Source organism: Agelaius tricolor, unplaced genomic scaffold, assembly GCF_023055355.1.
Source record: "Agelaius tricolor isolate 1412-34295 unplaced genomic scaffold, bAgeTri1.0.p SCAF_27, whole genome shotgun sequence".
Classification (NCBI taxonomy): domain Eukaryota; kingdom Metazoa; phylum Chordata; class Aves; order Passeriformes; family Icteridae; genus Agelaius; species Agelaius tricolor.
In genome coordinates, this window is record NW_027269287.1 from 9,399,296 (window position 1) to 9,416,421 (window position 17,126).

Genomic DNA, 17,126 nt, shown 5'->3' on the forward strand with positions numbered 1-17,126 from the left:
ACTACTAACATGTTTAACTTTATCTCCTCCTTTACTCTAAATTAAAATTCTATTAAAATTCCAAATTAAAATGCTCCCTCATTCCTATTTTGAAGTTGAATAGTTAGGCTGGGCTCTCACAGAGGACACATTTCTGCTGAAACCCTGTTGCAGTCTGCCAAAAAGAAATCTTATGCAGATCAGAGCTATACTTGATATTATTACATTGTTTTTTGATTAAACTGTTTACTGATTTTTTTCCCCTCACACACACTGCATTCACACAACTTGAAGTTAAATGCAGAATAGCAACAAAGGACATACAAAGTTAAACATGGATGAATTTTATTTTTAAAAGTTTATTTGCTTCGCATAGATTAAAACTTTACCATTTTCATGATTAATCATGTGGATAGAAACTTGGGGGCATTCTTTCACTTAGGATAAATAACGGCAACCAGAAATAATGATGCTGTTCAGAGCAAGGATATTGAAAAAAAACATTCTGGATTACAGGTTTTCAACACAGTATGTATATACTAAGTGCCATTCCACAGAAACCTCTGTGTGTAAAGCCTGTGTTTTACATAGACATGCAAATATAAAGATTTTCAGCAACTGGGCTTGAGTGCATTTCAGGAACATGAAACTTAGTTATCACTTCCACATAAAGCCACCAGGATGGTTTCATAATCCCCTTTGAGTTCATCCTGTAAATTTAAGCATGAAAACCCGACAATTGTTAGAATAATGGTCTCAAGTAAAATAAATTTCAATTAATATTCAATATATATCAATCAAATATCAGTGCTCCATCTATATAAATTAATCCCTTGATTAAACACAAGTTAGCCACAGACTGAGATGGAACCAAGCACCATCACTGAAGTTATTTGTATGATCTAGAAATAAATGCATGCATATCCAGAGTGGAGCACAGGTAGACAAGGGAAGTAAAAATGTTGAGAGGTTTAGTGGCAAAAGGGAAGAAGAGAAGCATAGAAGCGTTTTATCTACCCAGGAGCTTAAGCTTTTGCTCTAAATAAAGGGAAACTTTCTTTCTTGATCAGTGGTGTCTAATGCTCATTAATATTAAAACACTGTGTATACACATTGTGTCTAGGAGCATCTCAAACAAAGGCTAACAGTGCAGTGATACTCTGCTCATCATGGGACTGATTATTCAGCTTGGTAAAAATGGATAATATGCTTTAAGTATGCAGTGTAATTATTACATGCATTTCTTGTTTTCTCTAATTTTAATGTAGTTTTCAGAGGTAAATGAAAAGTGTAGCCAAGCTATGCCTCAAGACATTTGGATGCAATCACCACTTTGGAACATGATGAGGTGGTGTAATTACATACAAAATTACAGGTAACACACATGCTTAAGGAAGATTTAAAATGACCTATGGCACCAAACTGAAAAAGTAGCAGACATCAATAAAAATCCAAAAGGCATTTCCATACATGTAGGGAGTATGTTTCTACTCCAATCAAGACATATTTTTTTTTTTTCAGTAATGTCTACTACTCTCCACAAAAATGCTTTCAAAGTTTAGCTTTCTTTGAGTCCCTCACCACTTGAATTTTCTGGAAAGTACATTGGGTGGTCAGTCCCTTTTAACAAAATATTTCTGTTAGTTTAACTCATTTACTTAGGTCATACAGAAAACAGGCCAAATACATGTTAATAAAATTAAAAATTCATTTGCTGGAGTACCCCAAATGTTAAAAGCCAATATCCAGTTGTGCCAAAAACCTCCCTTAGAGCTGTCATGGCAATCATCTCCACTCTCCTGCCAAGGACAAGAATTTGGGAATATTGTACTCTCCTTTCAGCTCTTGGATTCTACTGTAAGGTGATATCCTGAGACATGTATCACTGCTAATTCTATAGCTCTTTCAACAACGACTTTGACCTGGAAAAGCAATTAGTCTCCCAGCCTGTGGACCATTAGAAACGTAAGGTATTTGTCTACAATGAGCTATGCAGGACAAACTGGTGACTGAGGAGCAGAAAAGTTAACAGATCTCTCCTGCACTTCAAAAATCATCTGGCTGCTTTGTGTTTCATGTGTCACATGGGAGAAAACCTACCATGATGGCTTGGCGGAGGGAGATGCCATAGAGACTCTTGTAATAGCCTTTGATCTCATTCAGATCCACCTCATGGCGCGAGACCATGATTCTGATGAGGTCTTTGTGCCGGGTCCCAGAACCCTGTTAAAACAAAGAAGAAAGGGGGAGAAAAAGGAGGGAAAAGAATTATGCTACTTTTATCACTGAAATACTTTTTGATCAAGTTCCTTAGGTTAAACCATCAGACTTCTTTATGGATGAACATACCCCTGTCTTTTTCCTTTAGTATCTTTTGTCACAGGGAGGTCTCATATCTGCCCTATGAGCACAAAACATGCCTGATAGGCTACCTCCACCCTGTTGTTTTTAGGGTTTTTAATATTTTTAGACATTTCTTTTAGCTGTTTCCTAAAAACAGACATCTCCTTCACCGTGCTTGCTCGACATTAGGGACAGCCTAGACTTTACTACCTTTTTAAATTACTCTTTTGATAGTGCAGTGATATGCATTTTCATAATGTTTCACTTAATTTTTCCCATATTGCTCCTGAACAAGTCATAACAGAAGTTATGACAATACCTACATACTAGACTATTTCATGATCATCAGCTGCCTCACTAACATGGGCTTCAAACTTGCCAGAAGGATCATGAATTTCTCATAATAGATTAGCCTTCCACAAGGTTCTTGCTAAGATCTATAATTGCTCTCCTTTTCCCTTTTTACTATAATTCTTGTTTCACAAGAAGGGTTCCAGTCTGCTTCCTGTCCCTGTAACAGTAAAAGATATGTGTGGATGGACAGATGCCCTCCTGAGCATATACAGCAAACAGACAACTCCTCCAACAGAAAGTCTCCAGTTTCAAAGGAAGGAATAAAAGGAGCGAGAGAAATACTCTGAATTTCCCTCTGCAGTCTTTTTCAACAACACAAAGGGCCTAGAGACCTCTAGCTAACTTTTTATTTTTCAGCTTATAAAGCACCTCATGTTTAGGAAGAGAATATCTTTATTTAGATTACCTTCATTGCCAAATGGAGTTTTTCTGCAAAGAAAGCTGGCTTGCTTGTGGCACACTTTACTGCAATGAAGCAATGAGACAAGGTCACTTCTGCTATACATGTAATAAAAGTATAATAAGACGCTTTCAAAACCCTCTCATTTTCCCTACCCACATACCCTATTTATGTACTTCTTTATTACTTTTCTTCATAATGTATGAGGACAGTAAGATCCTTTCCTCTGTTTACTCAGAAAGCAATTCAGTCAGTGGAGAATAATTACCATAAAAACAACACATTTCTCCCTAGCTTACTGTCCTAAAATTAATGAAGGTGTTGCAATTCCCAAGAAGAAAAATGGAAAACATTTGTGCCTTCTATAGCAGAGCTGGAGGTTGTAATCTGATGTTCTGTAAACCAAGTTGTAGTTCAATTTTGATATTAAGAGCAATCTGATGAAAATTATTCTTTTATCCAAAGTATATTTGACTGTGATACAAAAGCTAAGAACAAGATGAGGGTCTGGTTCCCAATCATATCCCTGATCCACTGGTAAGAGGGAGTCCCTTCTTTACCTTACTGTTCATGAACAACAGCCACTAATTTTGTATGAACATTTTCTCGAACAAAACCACTGAAGGAATGTTTTTTAGTGTTTTTAATAACCACTATTATAAGTATTCTTACAGCATGAGACTTAGAGAAGAGTGGCTTTGGTTGAAGATAGGTTTAAAACTATTGGACTTTTTGATATAAACTATACCTGTTTTGACAGCTTTTTTTGGCATACTGGCTTCTTTTAAAGCTATTCCGATGTTGGCAACTCATCTGTTCCCATTAAAAGACCTTTCCAAATATTGGGAGAGGTATTTCTACACATTCATTAACTTCAACTTATTTTAGGTGTGTCAATTAAATCACCAAGACTAGATTGGACTTTACAAGGTATTATTTAGCAAGCTCAGTGAAGCAGGGTAAGTACAGAACAGTTTCTGATCAGAGCAATTATGGCAAAAATAAAAGATTTAGTCAGAACATACAGTAGGTTTCAATGTGCAGAACCACTTACCAAGGGCAGTGAGGCAATTCTCAATATCACCTTTCAGCTCCAAATCCAGTACCTTGTTCATGTCATGCTTGCTGTATTTGGTGTACTTCTGAAAGACTAAATAATGGAAAGAACAGTGTTCTCCCTGCTCTGTCTCTGCCCCATTCTGTCCTCACTGCTGCAGCAGAGGACTGTTTGTGGGTCATCCTTCTCACTTTCTTCAGACAGCACAGTGTAAAGAGGAGTGTTACTGCATGCCAGGCACTGCTGATGGAGTCAGCATAGGGAAGGGGACTTTGGTAGAATGGAAGGGCTCACTTCCCATTGGCTGGAGTAGAGGTGGCCAACTGACTGGCCCAGAGCCTGTGACATTGTGTGACAGCCGCCTGTCTAGGGGAAACTGGCTAAGAAGCAAGACCACTTTGGGAAGCTCCCATTACTTGGCACTGTGATCACAACCCAGCTGAGACTTCAGATTTTTTAACAGCCTACATGATATTGCTCATCTCTACTACTGAAAGAACAGCTAGGCTGCCAACCACACCCTTAGTCTGCAGGCAGACTTCCAATTAGAGCAATGTCTTGATAATCTGTATCTTCTCTGAAGTCATGACCAGACAATGTTCAAAAATCATCCCAGAGAAGCATGAAGCTTTGTTCAACTTACCCCTTCGAAGATGTGGGTAGCTTCTTGTAGTAAGAACAGTTACAAACACACCAGTATCTGTTCCTTTCCTTTTCTCTCCTGCTTCATACAAGGCCTGTCATAAAGAAAAGAAGGTCACAAGGTCAATATCGGAATAGTAAAACTCAAACAGGAATACTGTATTTTGAGGGCCATTGCTTGTTAGTAATGAACACTGGCCCTTGACCCAATCCAGATCAAAACTCTACCTCAGACTAACTCCAGATCTGTCAAATAAAACTTCATACTTCACTTACGTCTTAATACTACCAAGGGAACGCTATGCAGACAGAAAACATATTTTCAGACATTTTACGACCATCATCTAGCTTTCCTGGGTGTATTACATTCTTGAACAAAGTTATTTTTCACTTGTCATGACAGCAGTCTGCACAAAAGCCTCAGGACTGGTAGGATTTCATAAGACTGACTAAATTATCTCTGCAACTATCTGGTGCAATATGTAGGAGAAACCTATCTACTAAGTACTTCCTAATCTTTCCAGGAGTCACTTTTACTTCCAGGAAAGTAAAAACCAAATCAGTATCCTCCATTTTCCTCACCTCCTCAAACCTGTCTAAGAGTAATAATAGAAGACCTCCCCACAGCATGAAGATTTAATACTCTGCATCAAAATAAACAGTGCTGAACTTTTGAGCTTAGGAAAAGTATTAATTTACTTTCATATCCAGGGCTGATGACAGAACTAAACTCCTTATGTAACAGGAATTAAAGCAATATTTCTCAATGGCCTTCTCTTTGCTGTGTTTTTTTAAAAATCAATTTGAAGTAATCTAAACTTAAATTGTAATTGTGATGTAACATTTTGTTGGTGAAAACTCGGCAAGGACTGCTGAGTTTTATCAAGATTTTAGCAAAGATAGTCCTGCTAATTTGGAAGAAGTAAGAAAAAGATCAGATGTTTATTTTAGAATTATTGAGAAAATGACTGTGAGGTTTACCAATAATCTTGAAACATTCATCACTAAAAAGCAATACCAATATCTAACATACTGCAGAGTTCACAATGGCCAGTGTATGGTAGCTGATCTGAATATATATGAGCACAACCTTGTTCCTTGATTCAAGAACTCTTTTATACAGAAGCAAGACTGGGTCTGATTCCTCCACCTGTTGACTTGTATTTCAAATGGTCTTCATGCTTTTCATGAACTAGACAAGGTCCTGCAGAAATGTTTCTGAAGCTAGATATCAGGGTGAAGATCTAATTTCCTTCATATAATTAACTTCCATGAATTCTGTAAAATACTATCAGAATTCTGTAAAATACTCCTCAGAAATGATTGCTGTATGACATTGAAATCTGTTAGGTCTGCAATGCAGAGGATTCAGACAGTCAGAGGAATCTCAAGAAGTCAGAAGAAGTTCTGCAAAGTGCCAATGACCATACCCTGGCATCATTGTCAGCAAGTTCATCATTCACGTGAGGGTTTTCACATCGGTCAGCCTACATAAAGAAATAAATAAAATTTCACTGGTATTCACAATCATTCAGTTCACTAAAGCTCAACATTTGAGAATTCTGCAGCACCACTCTCATACATAAGCCAATACATAAGTGGAAATAGGTGCTGTTACATGAATGATCTTGTGAATAAAACTGTTGTATTTGTAATCAGAGAACATACTTCTACAGACATCAGTGACTTATTCCTTTATTCCTGCCTAAAATTCCACAGGAAGTATTTGTTTCTTGACATGAAACTACAGGCTTCAAACCTGTCACCTGGTCCCTGATGCTCATTTAATAGACTCCTTTCAACTTGATTTGAAATTTAAAACTGGAAGTCCAAACCATGCACATGGATGTATCAAAAAATTATCCTGTATACAAGTACAAGATTCATATACGTACATTCAAAAATCAAATATTTATTAATTTTAAAAGGGTATTTTAATTGGGAAGGTTAAAATGTGTTTGAACTCATCTACTTTTGAATGCAAATATATGAAGCATTTTGTCTACTTGTTAACTCCCTGCCCTTGTCCCATTATCTAACTACTAGAAACATTCATTAACAGGAAAGAAAAGAACTTTATTTCTCTAATATTAAACATTTATTCTTTTTCTAGTCAATTGACCTGACATTATGCCTGTTACATTTTCTAGTGCTTAAATATAACACCAAAAAGTCTTAAAAGCATAACTGATTAAAAAGAAATATTGTTTTACAATTAAGTTTTTAAAAGGCATTTGAGATAAAATCTCATTATATTTTGTTTAAGGACAGTTTCTAGTGGTCTAGGATTTGAAAGTTTAAAAAAGCAATGCAAATAAATAAATTTTGCCTAAATCTTTATTTATTGCACGTCTCTCTAAAGTAGTCTTGAGAACATTGATTTTTGATTATAGATATTGTCACTCAAAATGTTTAAGCATAGCATACCTTGGCTAGAGCAACCAAAGCTTTTTGAAAGTCTCCAGATGTGTCAGAGATGATGTCTTGTGTCAGATCTCTCTTCAGCACTGCAATCGAATAGTTTGTTTTGAAGTTATCGACTAAGTTGACTACATAATCCTTAAAGGTCCCATCAAACCACTCTATGATCTTCTTCAGTATTTTCTTAATTTCCCACTGTAAAATGCCCACTAGAAATATGGTTTTCTTTTAATTTGGTTTCAAGTAAAGGAGTTTATTTATAACATATCCTTTAAATCCTGAGATGTGCTTGAAATTGGAGGTTAAACCTAAAATGTGCTGAGAAATGTCCTTCTCTAAGGTCTTGTGGGTAGCATTGTCTCGGGTTTCCGCTTGTAAAATACACAAACCTTGTTTTGAGCCTTTTTCATTCTTACTTCTGGCTGCCCTTATCAGTATTGAACTCAAACACAAAACTCTCCCAAAAAATCAAGCTTTTAATATAGGCATCTAAGAAGAAACATCTTGGTAAAAGTTACCTCATCATCTCAGAAAACAGGATTTAATTAGACAATACAGTAAATTCAACATTTAAGAGAGACACCACATTTCATTGTAGTAATTTCTTCAAGTAACTTCCCCCTGCCGTTCACTGGCTGTTCCTACTGCTAACACTTCTGTGTTGCTGACTCAGTAAGATTTTTTCTTTTTTCAAGCCTATGCTTTTTTCTTAAAATGTCAGCCAAGGTTTAGTTACAGGGGAAGAAGAGCAGCTTGTCTTTGCATGCATCCAAGAAAACATCTGAATGTATGACTCATTCCATGAGACCACCACAACTCCAGCAGTGGTGATGTATCTTTTCCTTCACTACTGGGATTGACATAGTTCAGCAAAAGTCACCCTGATCTCCCTCACAGCAGCCCTGTCAAATTTTTGTGAAGCTTCATTTGCCTCCCATTTTGTTCTCAGCTCCTCATACTAAGAGAGGTTGTGAATCCAATGTGTCTGCTATAGGGTTATACAATGGTATAACTTCTTTCTTGCTTCTTAATACTTCTTTCTTGCTCTGAATTACCTTCCTTGTAGTATCTGCTGGCTTCTCTGATCTCTTGGTTGTTTCTTGAGGCCAGAATCTCAATTAAGGTATCTTCATCAGTTCCAAGCCCCTGATAAAAGTGATTGAAGTTTTAGAGATGTTAGTCAATAGAACAAACTTAAAATTTGCAACAGAAATAAGATGAAAATCATTGGCTTGGCTTTGAAGACACCACATGGAATGAGAAATAAAAATTAAACATGTTGTGCTTCCATATTATGTAATTTCAGATCTTTTAGAATTAAATTTTTATCACATTCAATACACTGGTGTCAAAAGGAAGTGGTAAAAGGATTAAGCAGTGCACATAAAATATAAGAATGTAAAATCTATGAAGAGAAAATACCTCCTTCCCTTTTTTCTTTCTCCTATGTAAACATTAATGTAAGTGCTATAGCTCCCATTAGCAACCAGTTTTCAGAAGGCAAGAAAGAGTTCATTCTCTCCAACGAATTTCCTCCAACTCTGAAATTCAGCAGGGATTACTGGGTCCTGTTCTCATAAACTGAGTTGCCAATACAAATTTATTTAACAAAATGGAGTTAAAATAAAGATAATACACAAACCTTGAAATGTCCAGTGTTATTTACAGGCCTTGATAAGTACAGATGTTCTCTAGGAAAGTTTTTCTCTGGAGATTTTGCCTTACCTTCATAGAGGCTCTTAATTCTTCAGCATCAAATTGAGCTGGAGTTTTCAGCAATGCCACAACAACATCTTCCAGATGGCCTTTCAGAGCTTTTTTCAAGGCCTCTTCCAGACTCTGTTTCAGGAAGAATAAGAAACGCACCAAGTTAATGAATGGTGGAAGTGTAGCTGCTGTTCAGTTGCAATCCAAAAATTAGTCTGACCTCTGATCAATCTAAGTCTACATCATTCCTATATCTAACAGAAAGAATTATGAAGCCCTACTTCAAGTTTCAGATTTGTCACATTTGACACTTTACATTAATTAAAGTGTCAGGCAGGGTTTTTCAGTAAGTATTCTGGAGTGCTTTCACACATTGCAGTTCAACTGCATTGAAATATTTACAGCATCAGAAGAAGACTCTCAAAACGCTGCTCATTTTTCCAGAGAAGATAATGTCATATTACTCTTACAACTATGGCTGAGTTGCTTATTTGTGTAACATTTGAACTCATTGTTTATTGCATGAAGTTTGAAGTGAACATATGTAATAACACCCTAAACAAAACCACAAGTTCTGAAGATAAAGGCTATATTCTAATTTAACCTAAATTTAAGTGGGGGGAAAAATAATTAAAATCTGGTTTATTCTGCTGTCATCCAAAAATGTTCTAAAATCACTAGAAGCCTGTCCCTATGGCAGCATTGGTAGGCTTGTGGAAGAGTGTTATGGTCCTACAACTCTCCTATCCTACTCAGTATTCTATCTTTGCTCATCTACACCATTTGAGCCAGGAGAAACTTTGATAATCTGAGGGAAAATTAAGCTTGGTTTGATATACATTACCTTTCCTTTAGCCTGCTGATAGGCAGCTTTGATCTGCTGTCGCTGAGCATTTGTTCTCTTAGTCAAGATGTCAATGATTGTGGCTTCATCCACACCTTTAAATAAACAAACAAAATTCCAATATATTTAAAATATATACATCATTAAGCCAGTTAAATTATTTTATCTGCTTTATTTCATATTTTGATTTCTTGACAAACTCAAATTCAACCAAAGGAAAAGTTGCTATTGTCTACAAACTAACAGGATTAGTTATGTAGCCAAGAAACCAAATAAATAGACCCATGTAGGACACAGAAATTTCATACAAAAAGTCTTCGTGTTCTGAGTGTAGATCTTCCACTAAACTCAAAAAACCCTAAAAAACCCCAAACAAACAGAACCCACATTAAAAAGCAAATTAGATGGCATTCTCCTTTAATCTCAGTAAGTCAAACTGAAAAACCTTTGGAAGCACAAAGCACCAAATGTGATTTTCATTAAAAGAGAGATATGTAACAGAAGCATACAATATATTATCAGCATAATCACTGCCTCTTGCAGGAATTCTGTGGTAATCAAGCCAAAAAGTATTAGTATGGTATGTTGCAATATTATTTCCTTCCCTAGAATTAACATTTTTTCAATCCTTCCTTCAACATATTCAAGAACTTTAATATAGCATTAAGATCTGAAATAATAATACAAAGTCAGGTTATCAAAGAGTTGAGATTCTTCACCAAGTGGCATAACTTAATGTATTGCCAGGCTTTTAAAAGTAGAGGCACCTCTCCCACTTGTCACTGCCTCTTGTTCCCATATTTTATTCAGTGCTATTCTCAAAATTTTCTAAGGAAGAGTCCTAATGTAGTAAGTTAAAATATTTACTCCTCTTACCTTTTACAGTAATAGCTCTGTCCAAAGCAACAACATCAGCTGATGGATCAAAATTTGGGTATGTCTGTACTCCATGGATACCTTTTGAGCTCTTCTGCAGAGGGAAAATAAAAAGTAAAATTTAAAACAGAAAAAAAGAAACATATTGCTCTTACCAAATAATATTTTTGTACAGAAGCAGTTTTGAATACTCAAATAAACTACGCATTTGGGATTGCCCCTTATCATCAGGGAACATACAGTTTTGTAGCTACAGGTAATTGAACAGGTTCAATAATGGACATGCATTGGATCTATTCCTTTCACAGCTCTCATATTAAACAAAAAAGTACTTCATAAATTGGTTTAGGTACCTAAACATCTATTTCTTAGTGTAAGTTGGATTGCATAGGAAAATAATTAACTGTCATAATTAGGAAGTTGTGCTCAAATTTTAAAGGCCCTAAACACAAAATTAAATTCTACTAGTAAAGTGCTATTTTCTTTGCTCATCTTATGCAAACTGACTTTGTTATCACATTGCAGGTGTCCTCAGCTGATTCATATCTAAGCTTTCAAACATTTCTTGCATTCAAGATCTTGGGGAAGAGTCCAAGCCTACCCCTACAAGGAAGTGGAGACCTCTTGCCCAGCTTCTTTGAAACTTTAGACATAAGCCACAGTCTTTGCAAAACATTATCCACTAGCTGATTTTGGTGAATCTGCTCCTAGATGGGCACCCCCTAGTCAATGGCTGAAGATCTCTGGGAAGTGTACAACAGATCATTTGGCTTGTCCTATGTCAGCAACGTGACACATCAAGTTACAGGTAGGACTAACAGCATAAAATAACTCATACAGCACTCACCTCAACAGCACTAAATAACAGATTCTAGTCTACTACTATTACAGAATTATAAAATGCTCAAAGATTCTTGGATGAAAGATTTATAGAAAATTCCCATTGTTGTGATATGCAATGAGGTTTCTTATTAGAAGACACCACTAGTTTAGCTAGATGATTCAGAATCTCCTATAGTCTTGCTCTTGTTTCAAAAATAGTATTTCAAGTTTTTTAATCTTTTGCCATTAAAATAAAATACCCCAAAAGAAAGGGCAAGGTTTTATGAGTACATATTTTATATACAACAGTTTGTATTGAATTTTGTACACTTCTAGCATCCGATAATTAAAGCTCATCTCCCTACACAATTGTCTCACTAGGAGTTGTAAGAGAGCAGACAGACTGCATACTTAAATCTCTAGCATAGAGATACTTAAACCTCATATTTAAATCTCATATTTAAATCTGTGCATCTTAACTCTCCAGCATACTTTTCAAGAGATCATTGAGTCTTGTGTCCTAAGTCAACAAAGGAGTGGGACTGTCTCACTGCCTGTTTCTCAATCTTGCAGGCTAACCTTTGTATGCTGGTTTCCATGCCAAACTTATCCACCAGCAATACAAAAGTCTCCATAACCACCGTAGCCAAGAATGCCTCAGGACCCTAAGAATGGAAGTGGAATAGGATGGTGGAGCCAAAGGTTTGTGCACGAAATGTTATGGAGTCAAAATTACAAAATCTACAAGGGCCTAGAGCAGAAAACTTTTGTTTACTGAAATTTACCCTATAAAATTTTGTTTTCAAATTGTAAGTTTTTTTGGGAACTTGTGTGATTTCACAACTTACTGCTTTACCTTTGCTTTCATTTCATATCTCCACCTCATCATTACAAAGATTCTCCATATCATCCTAGCACAGTAACTCTTGACTCCTCACAACCTATCCCTCCCTTCTAAAGTATAACCATACTCATTGAGGTTTTTTATTTCATGTTGCGGCTTGTTCCACCATGAGCATGACATATGATATGAAAGCTAGGATAAATACTAGTGACTTTACTTCCTCTTTTACATTCCTGGGTTCCAACTCATGGCTTCCTAGACCTCAGCCAAAGAGTCCCTGGTTTTTTCACATACATTACCTGTTCATACACGTTCACACAACTCAGCATCAGATTAGTACATTAAAGAGGACCATCTGAGTCAGTCAGTGACTGGGAATTACAGTTTAATCACACTAACTAGCTCTGCCGAGGAATTGATAACTGGACTGATAGGTGCAAATAAGAGCAATTTTTCATCTTGTAGCAAACTTCCTATGTTATATGGTTACCTTAGATTATACATTGCAATAAAATTAGGTTCCAGTTCTAATCTGCTAGAGTTTTGCCACTGTTTTCCTTCCATTTGCATGTATGAAAGATGATGTTTGGCTGTCTTTAAACCACTTGTAAGACTACAAGCAAATAAGCATGGTGGTCTCAAAAGTTGATAATACTTACAATACATTCCTGCTCCTGGTTGTCAATGAACCATGCCTGCTTCAGAAATTCTGATACCATAGCCATGTTGACAGAGTTTCTGGGAAGAGACGCATCAAGTTACAAACAAATTTTCATCATTTTCAGCCTCAGTGCAACTCAAGATTTCCCACCCTCAAAATCACTTCTCTAGCACAATGACATGTTGTGGTTAATGTCCCACATGGTAATTGGCCTGTGCTATTGGAGGCAGGTAACTTTGATGTTTCATGAGTGATGTGATGCTCCACAGCTGCTGGCTCACCCCTACACTCCTAGCTACTTTCAAAAGTTTTAGGTAAAAACAGCAGCAGTACTGTGTATGTGCTTATAGCAATGCATTAGAATTAGCACTTACTTACAAAGGGAAGTTACTAGAAACCAATTAGTTAATCTATCATCTATGCCCATTTAGTTTGATCATTTTGAAATTCACTGGTAAGCAAGGGTTCTTGTCTCAGCCTTTATGGACATTGGAGTTCTTGTGTATTATGTTAGGAAAAAAGAAATTCCTTGTTAATATACTTTCATGTAATTTCTTTGACAAGACATTTTCTAAGAAAGATGAGAAAATCTGGATAGTTTCATATACATTGCTTTTTCTTACAGATTTTCTACAATTTCTACATAATAATAATAAATCATTACCAATTTAAGAAGAGGAAATAAAAATAAGTTTTGCCTTTTACCACTCAGAAAGAAAGTCCACTCAGCTTTTCCAAAAGTCACTATGCAGAAAAGGGAAAAATGAGAGGTGATGTAACATTAAGTACTCAAAAATAATGAATAGGTTGCTTCATAACAACTTCTGTTGCTGGTGTGGGGAATATTCTGTTTGTTAACTGAAATAGTGAGGAAACAGAAAGAAGAAAGAAATAGTTTATCAAATAAAGTTATTCAAACTAGATTTTTTTTTTAAAAACACTCTTCCTCAGCAAGCTCTAGGGAAGACTTGGTTTTTAAGCATACATGTAAGCAATAACTAGAGATAGTGTTGCTGAGTAAACAAGACTGATTTTGAAACTGGTGTTAAAAGACAAAATTCTGTTTGCAGTCTTGGAGTACAGATCATATACACAATTATAAAAAATTATGTTAGTTATGCTGCTAACACGTCCCCTCTGTCCTGTAGGAAGGACAGAGACCAGCCTTTTGACTTGATACTAGTTGAGGACCAGGGAGTGTAGCTGCAGCCCAGCTCTTTCTTTCCTTCACAGCAAAACTGTAAAGCTTGCTTCTGTACCCAGCAGCCAAAAAAGTGACAAATACTTCACAGCCTGCCTGCAGCTCTCTCCAAGGTAAGAGCCAGCCATATTCTCTCTTCCTCAAAAAACTCTTGCTTTTGTTTCCTTCCCTCAGGAAGGAATTTAGTTCTGCCTGTGCTGCCAGAAAAGCTGAAACTGATTTAAAATCTGTATTTGTATGCTATCTGGAGTAGGTCTCAACTGGGTAAATAATGGACAGAATATTCAGTCAGATTTAAGGATAAACTTTTTTGACCTGCTATTTATTCAGGATCAGAAAAGCATGCTCACATCACAATTGCAACCTGCACTTTCCTCAGGCTGTCAGAGTGAGTCCTTCACCCTTTTGTGGACAGAAGTTAGCAGGGTCAGATGAAGCAGTATGCCCAAAAGTCTGCTGCATTTTGTAACAGCACACATGGAGGCCATATGCAGGACATGGGAACACTTCAAGTCTCCACACTGGGTACACTGAGTCATCAAGGCTGGCATGTCCTGGTATGTCTGCTAACTGATTCACAGAGCAGAGAACCACTCCAAACTATAAAACAAGATTCAGTCTCCCAGCACCAGATCTGAGAAGAAGTGTGTTTTGCCTGATAAAGTAACCCTATTCAGAGAGAGCTAGCTTCAGGAAGCACATCCCTTTCTTCTATATATTCCCACACCTACCTGTGACACCAAGCTCTAAAGGTTTCCATGCCTTTGGGGCTCGCTGGAGCAGAAGGCTACTAGACTACACTAAATTGGGTTTATTAAGCCTCTAAAACTTCATGTGTTTTCTGGCTTAAATGACACAGTAAGAAGAAGAAGTCTGTGCCTTTAAAACTTTTAAAAGTTTTTTTTTTCTTTTGAAATAAAGACACTGGCATGCAGATCCATCTATTTCCATCTATTAAAGAAATAATGCAATTTTAATATAAGTCAAAGTAGACAATAGCCCTTGGCAGAAGCTGAAGACCTTAGTCTGCTTAAATTAGCTTTGCCAAGTAAGAAACCAACTTAATACAAAACTCTTCTTCTGCTTTGGACAAAACTACAGCTGATAAGAGAAAAGAAGGCTGGAATCTAGGAAGACAGCCAGCCCCCTGATGGAGACAAGGTCTTGCCCAATACTTTGTTCTGCCAGTCTAAAAGGCAAAGAGATCATGTAAACAATACATACATTCAGGAGGGATACATTCAATCCAAATACCACTTTAATGTGGTATTAAAAGGACTGAAGCAACTGATTCCCAGTTGGAACAATCAACATCGCAATGGGATTGAAAAATCAGACAGACATCCAGACTGAAAGCCCTTACTGTTGTTTCACAAAAATCACCACAATATTGTTTTCTGCCTGGCTCTTAATCCCCGAAGATGTACCCTTAAACAGGAGCAATAAAAATTTTTAATATTTTGAGAAAATGCTTTACTAAAATATTTAAAGATTAGATTTCGATTTTTACACAACTAGATTTTTACACTACAGTCTGTGTCAAATGACAGCATTTATCTATGCTTATTTAACCATATCATGAAGCATGTCAGATGCCTGGTTACTTTCAAAGGCTCAATACCAGGATCTTGATGTAAATTACTGCCATGTCACCCAGTAAGAAATATAGGCAGGAAATCTAATATAGTAATTTACTTTGCAGTGGAAAGTCTGCTGAATATGGAAACATCAGAGAGAAAAATAGCGTCATCCTTGTAAAATTCTATGGAAAGATTTAGCAGGAAGAACTCCAGATGATATAGCTTTTACGTGGCTTTGCCAAGTTCTTAGTCAGAAAAGCAGGATTTTGCTCTTATGTTTCTAAAACATTGGTTTGATTTCTAAAATTGTATTTCTATTTTGATTTCTAAGAGATTTGATTCTCATCACTTTCATGAACAATGACTCCTCTACAGTCATAATGCAGCAAACTGTTGTTAAAGTATCAACAGCTGTTTCTATTTTTCAAGTTTACATACACAGCACAGTAGTTTTCTAGGAACTCTGGTTTTACCACAGATTTCTATAGCAGCCTATTAAAAAGGCAAAGAGAAAGCATATGAAATGGTAAGTTCCAAGTAAGTTTGCTTTTGAAGATTTACCCATTTTTTATTCCCTTTATTTAATTGCATTAAATAAAAGCAATCATTGCCCAAGCCCTTGTGTAAAATGTTTCTGAATGGAAAGAATTTCTCCTGCCCGCACCCGTCTTTTTCCCTGACAACAAGTCCAACCCACAGAAAGTTTCCACCAGGTCACTTGACAAATTCAGCATACAACTCCTAAAGTGCTGAGTCTACAGAGAGCAATAATGAACTACAAAATCCTACCTTCCTCTTCACGAGCACTGCCTTGCAGGGCTGCACAGTCCGGAGCAAAGGAGCAGAGGGCTCTCGAAGCTTTTGTAGCCTGTGCAGGAAACTCCACCCAGCAACCAGTGTTTCCACAGCCCTAGTAATCATCTGTAGCAGCTATATCTGGGTGCCGCCCAAAGTCGAGAAACATTAGGAAAAAAAAAAAGTCATTGCGAAACTATGTGCTAGCAAAAATATGAGCAGATTTCAGAAGGGAAAAAACAACAAACGAGCAAGCCAGGGTAGCTCTTCTCTCCTGCCCTAGCCAGTTTTAATAAATTGCCATAAATCTTTCGGGATCACACGATTAAATATTAAGAAAACAAAATTTGAATAATTCTTTTCACATTTTAACATCTGATATAATTTCAAAAGTGAACATATTAAGATATATCTTTGCTTAGTGAAACTTTGAGAGAAGAAACAGTGAAGAGTCAAGGCAGCATCCTCACTTAACTGAGATCCGGTGGCTATCAGCTCTGCAGCATTTGCCTGTGAGTCCATGGCAGAAATAACCCAGGAATAAACCACATCTAGTATTTAATGTAAATAACTTTTTCTTTTCTTGAAAAGAAGCTCATG

General features: G+C 36.6%; 1 protein-coding gene across 1 annotated transcript; it reads right to left on the bottom strand.

Moving 5' to 3' along the window:
- Positions 1 to 307: 307 nt before the first annotated feature.
- Positions 308 to 16,763, bottom strand: ANXA1 (annexin A1). The gene is made up of 13 exons (XM_071448604.1): positions 16,521 to 16,763; positions 12,949 to 13,027; positions 10,624 to 10,717; positions 9,748 to 9,842; positions 8,922 to 9,035; positions 8,252 to 8,342; positions 7,203 to 7,282; positions 6,206 to 6,262; positions 4,777 to 4,870; positions 4,131 to 4,226; positions 3,083 to 3,141; positions 2,080 to 2,202; positions 308 to 689 (listed from the first exon to the last, which is right to left on the bottom strand). The coding sequence occupies exons 2-13, from the start codon at positions 13,012 to 13,014 to the stop codon at positions 630 to 632; spliced, it is 1,029 nt and encodes a 342-aa protein (XP_071304705.1). The 5' UTR covers positions 13,015 to 13,027; positions 16,521 to 16,763; the 3' UTR covers positions 308 to 629.
- Positions 16,764 to 17,126: the final 363 nt, after the last annotated feature.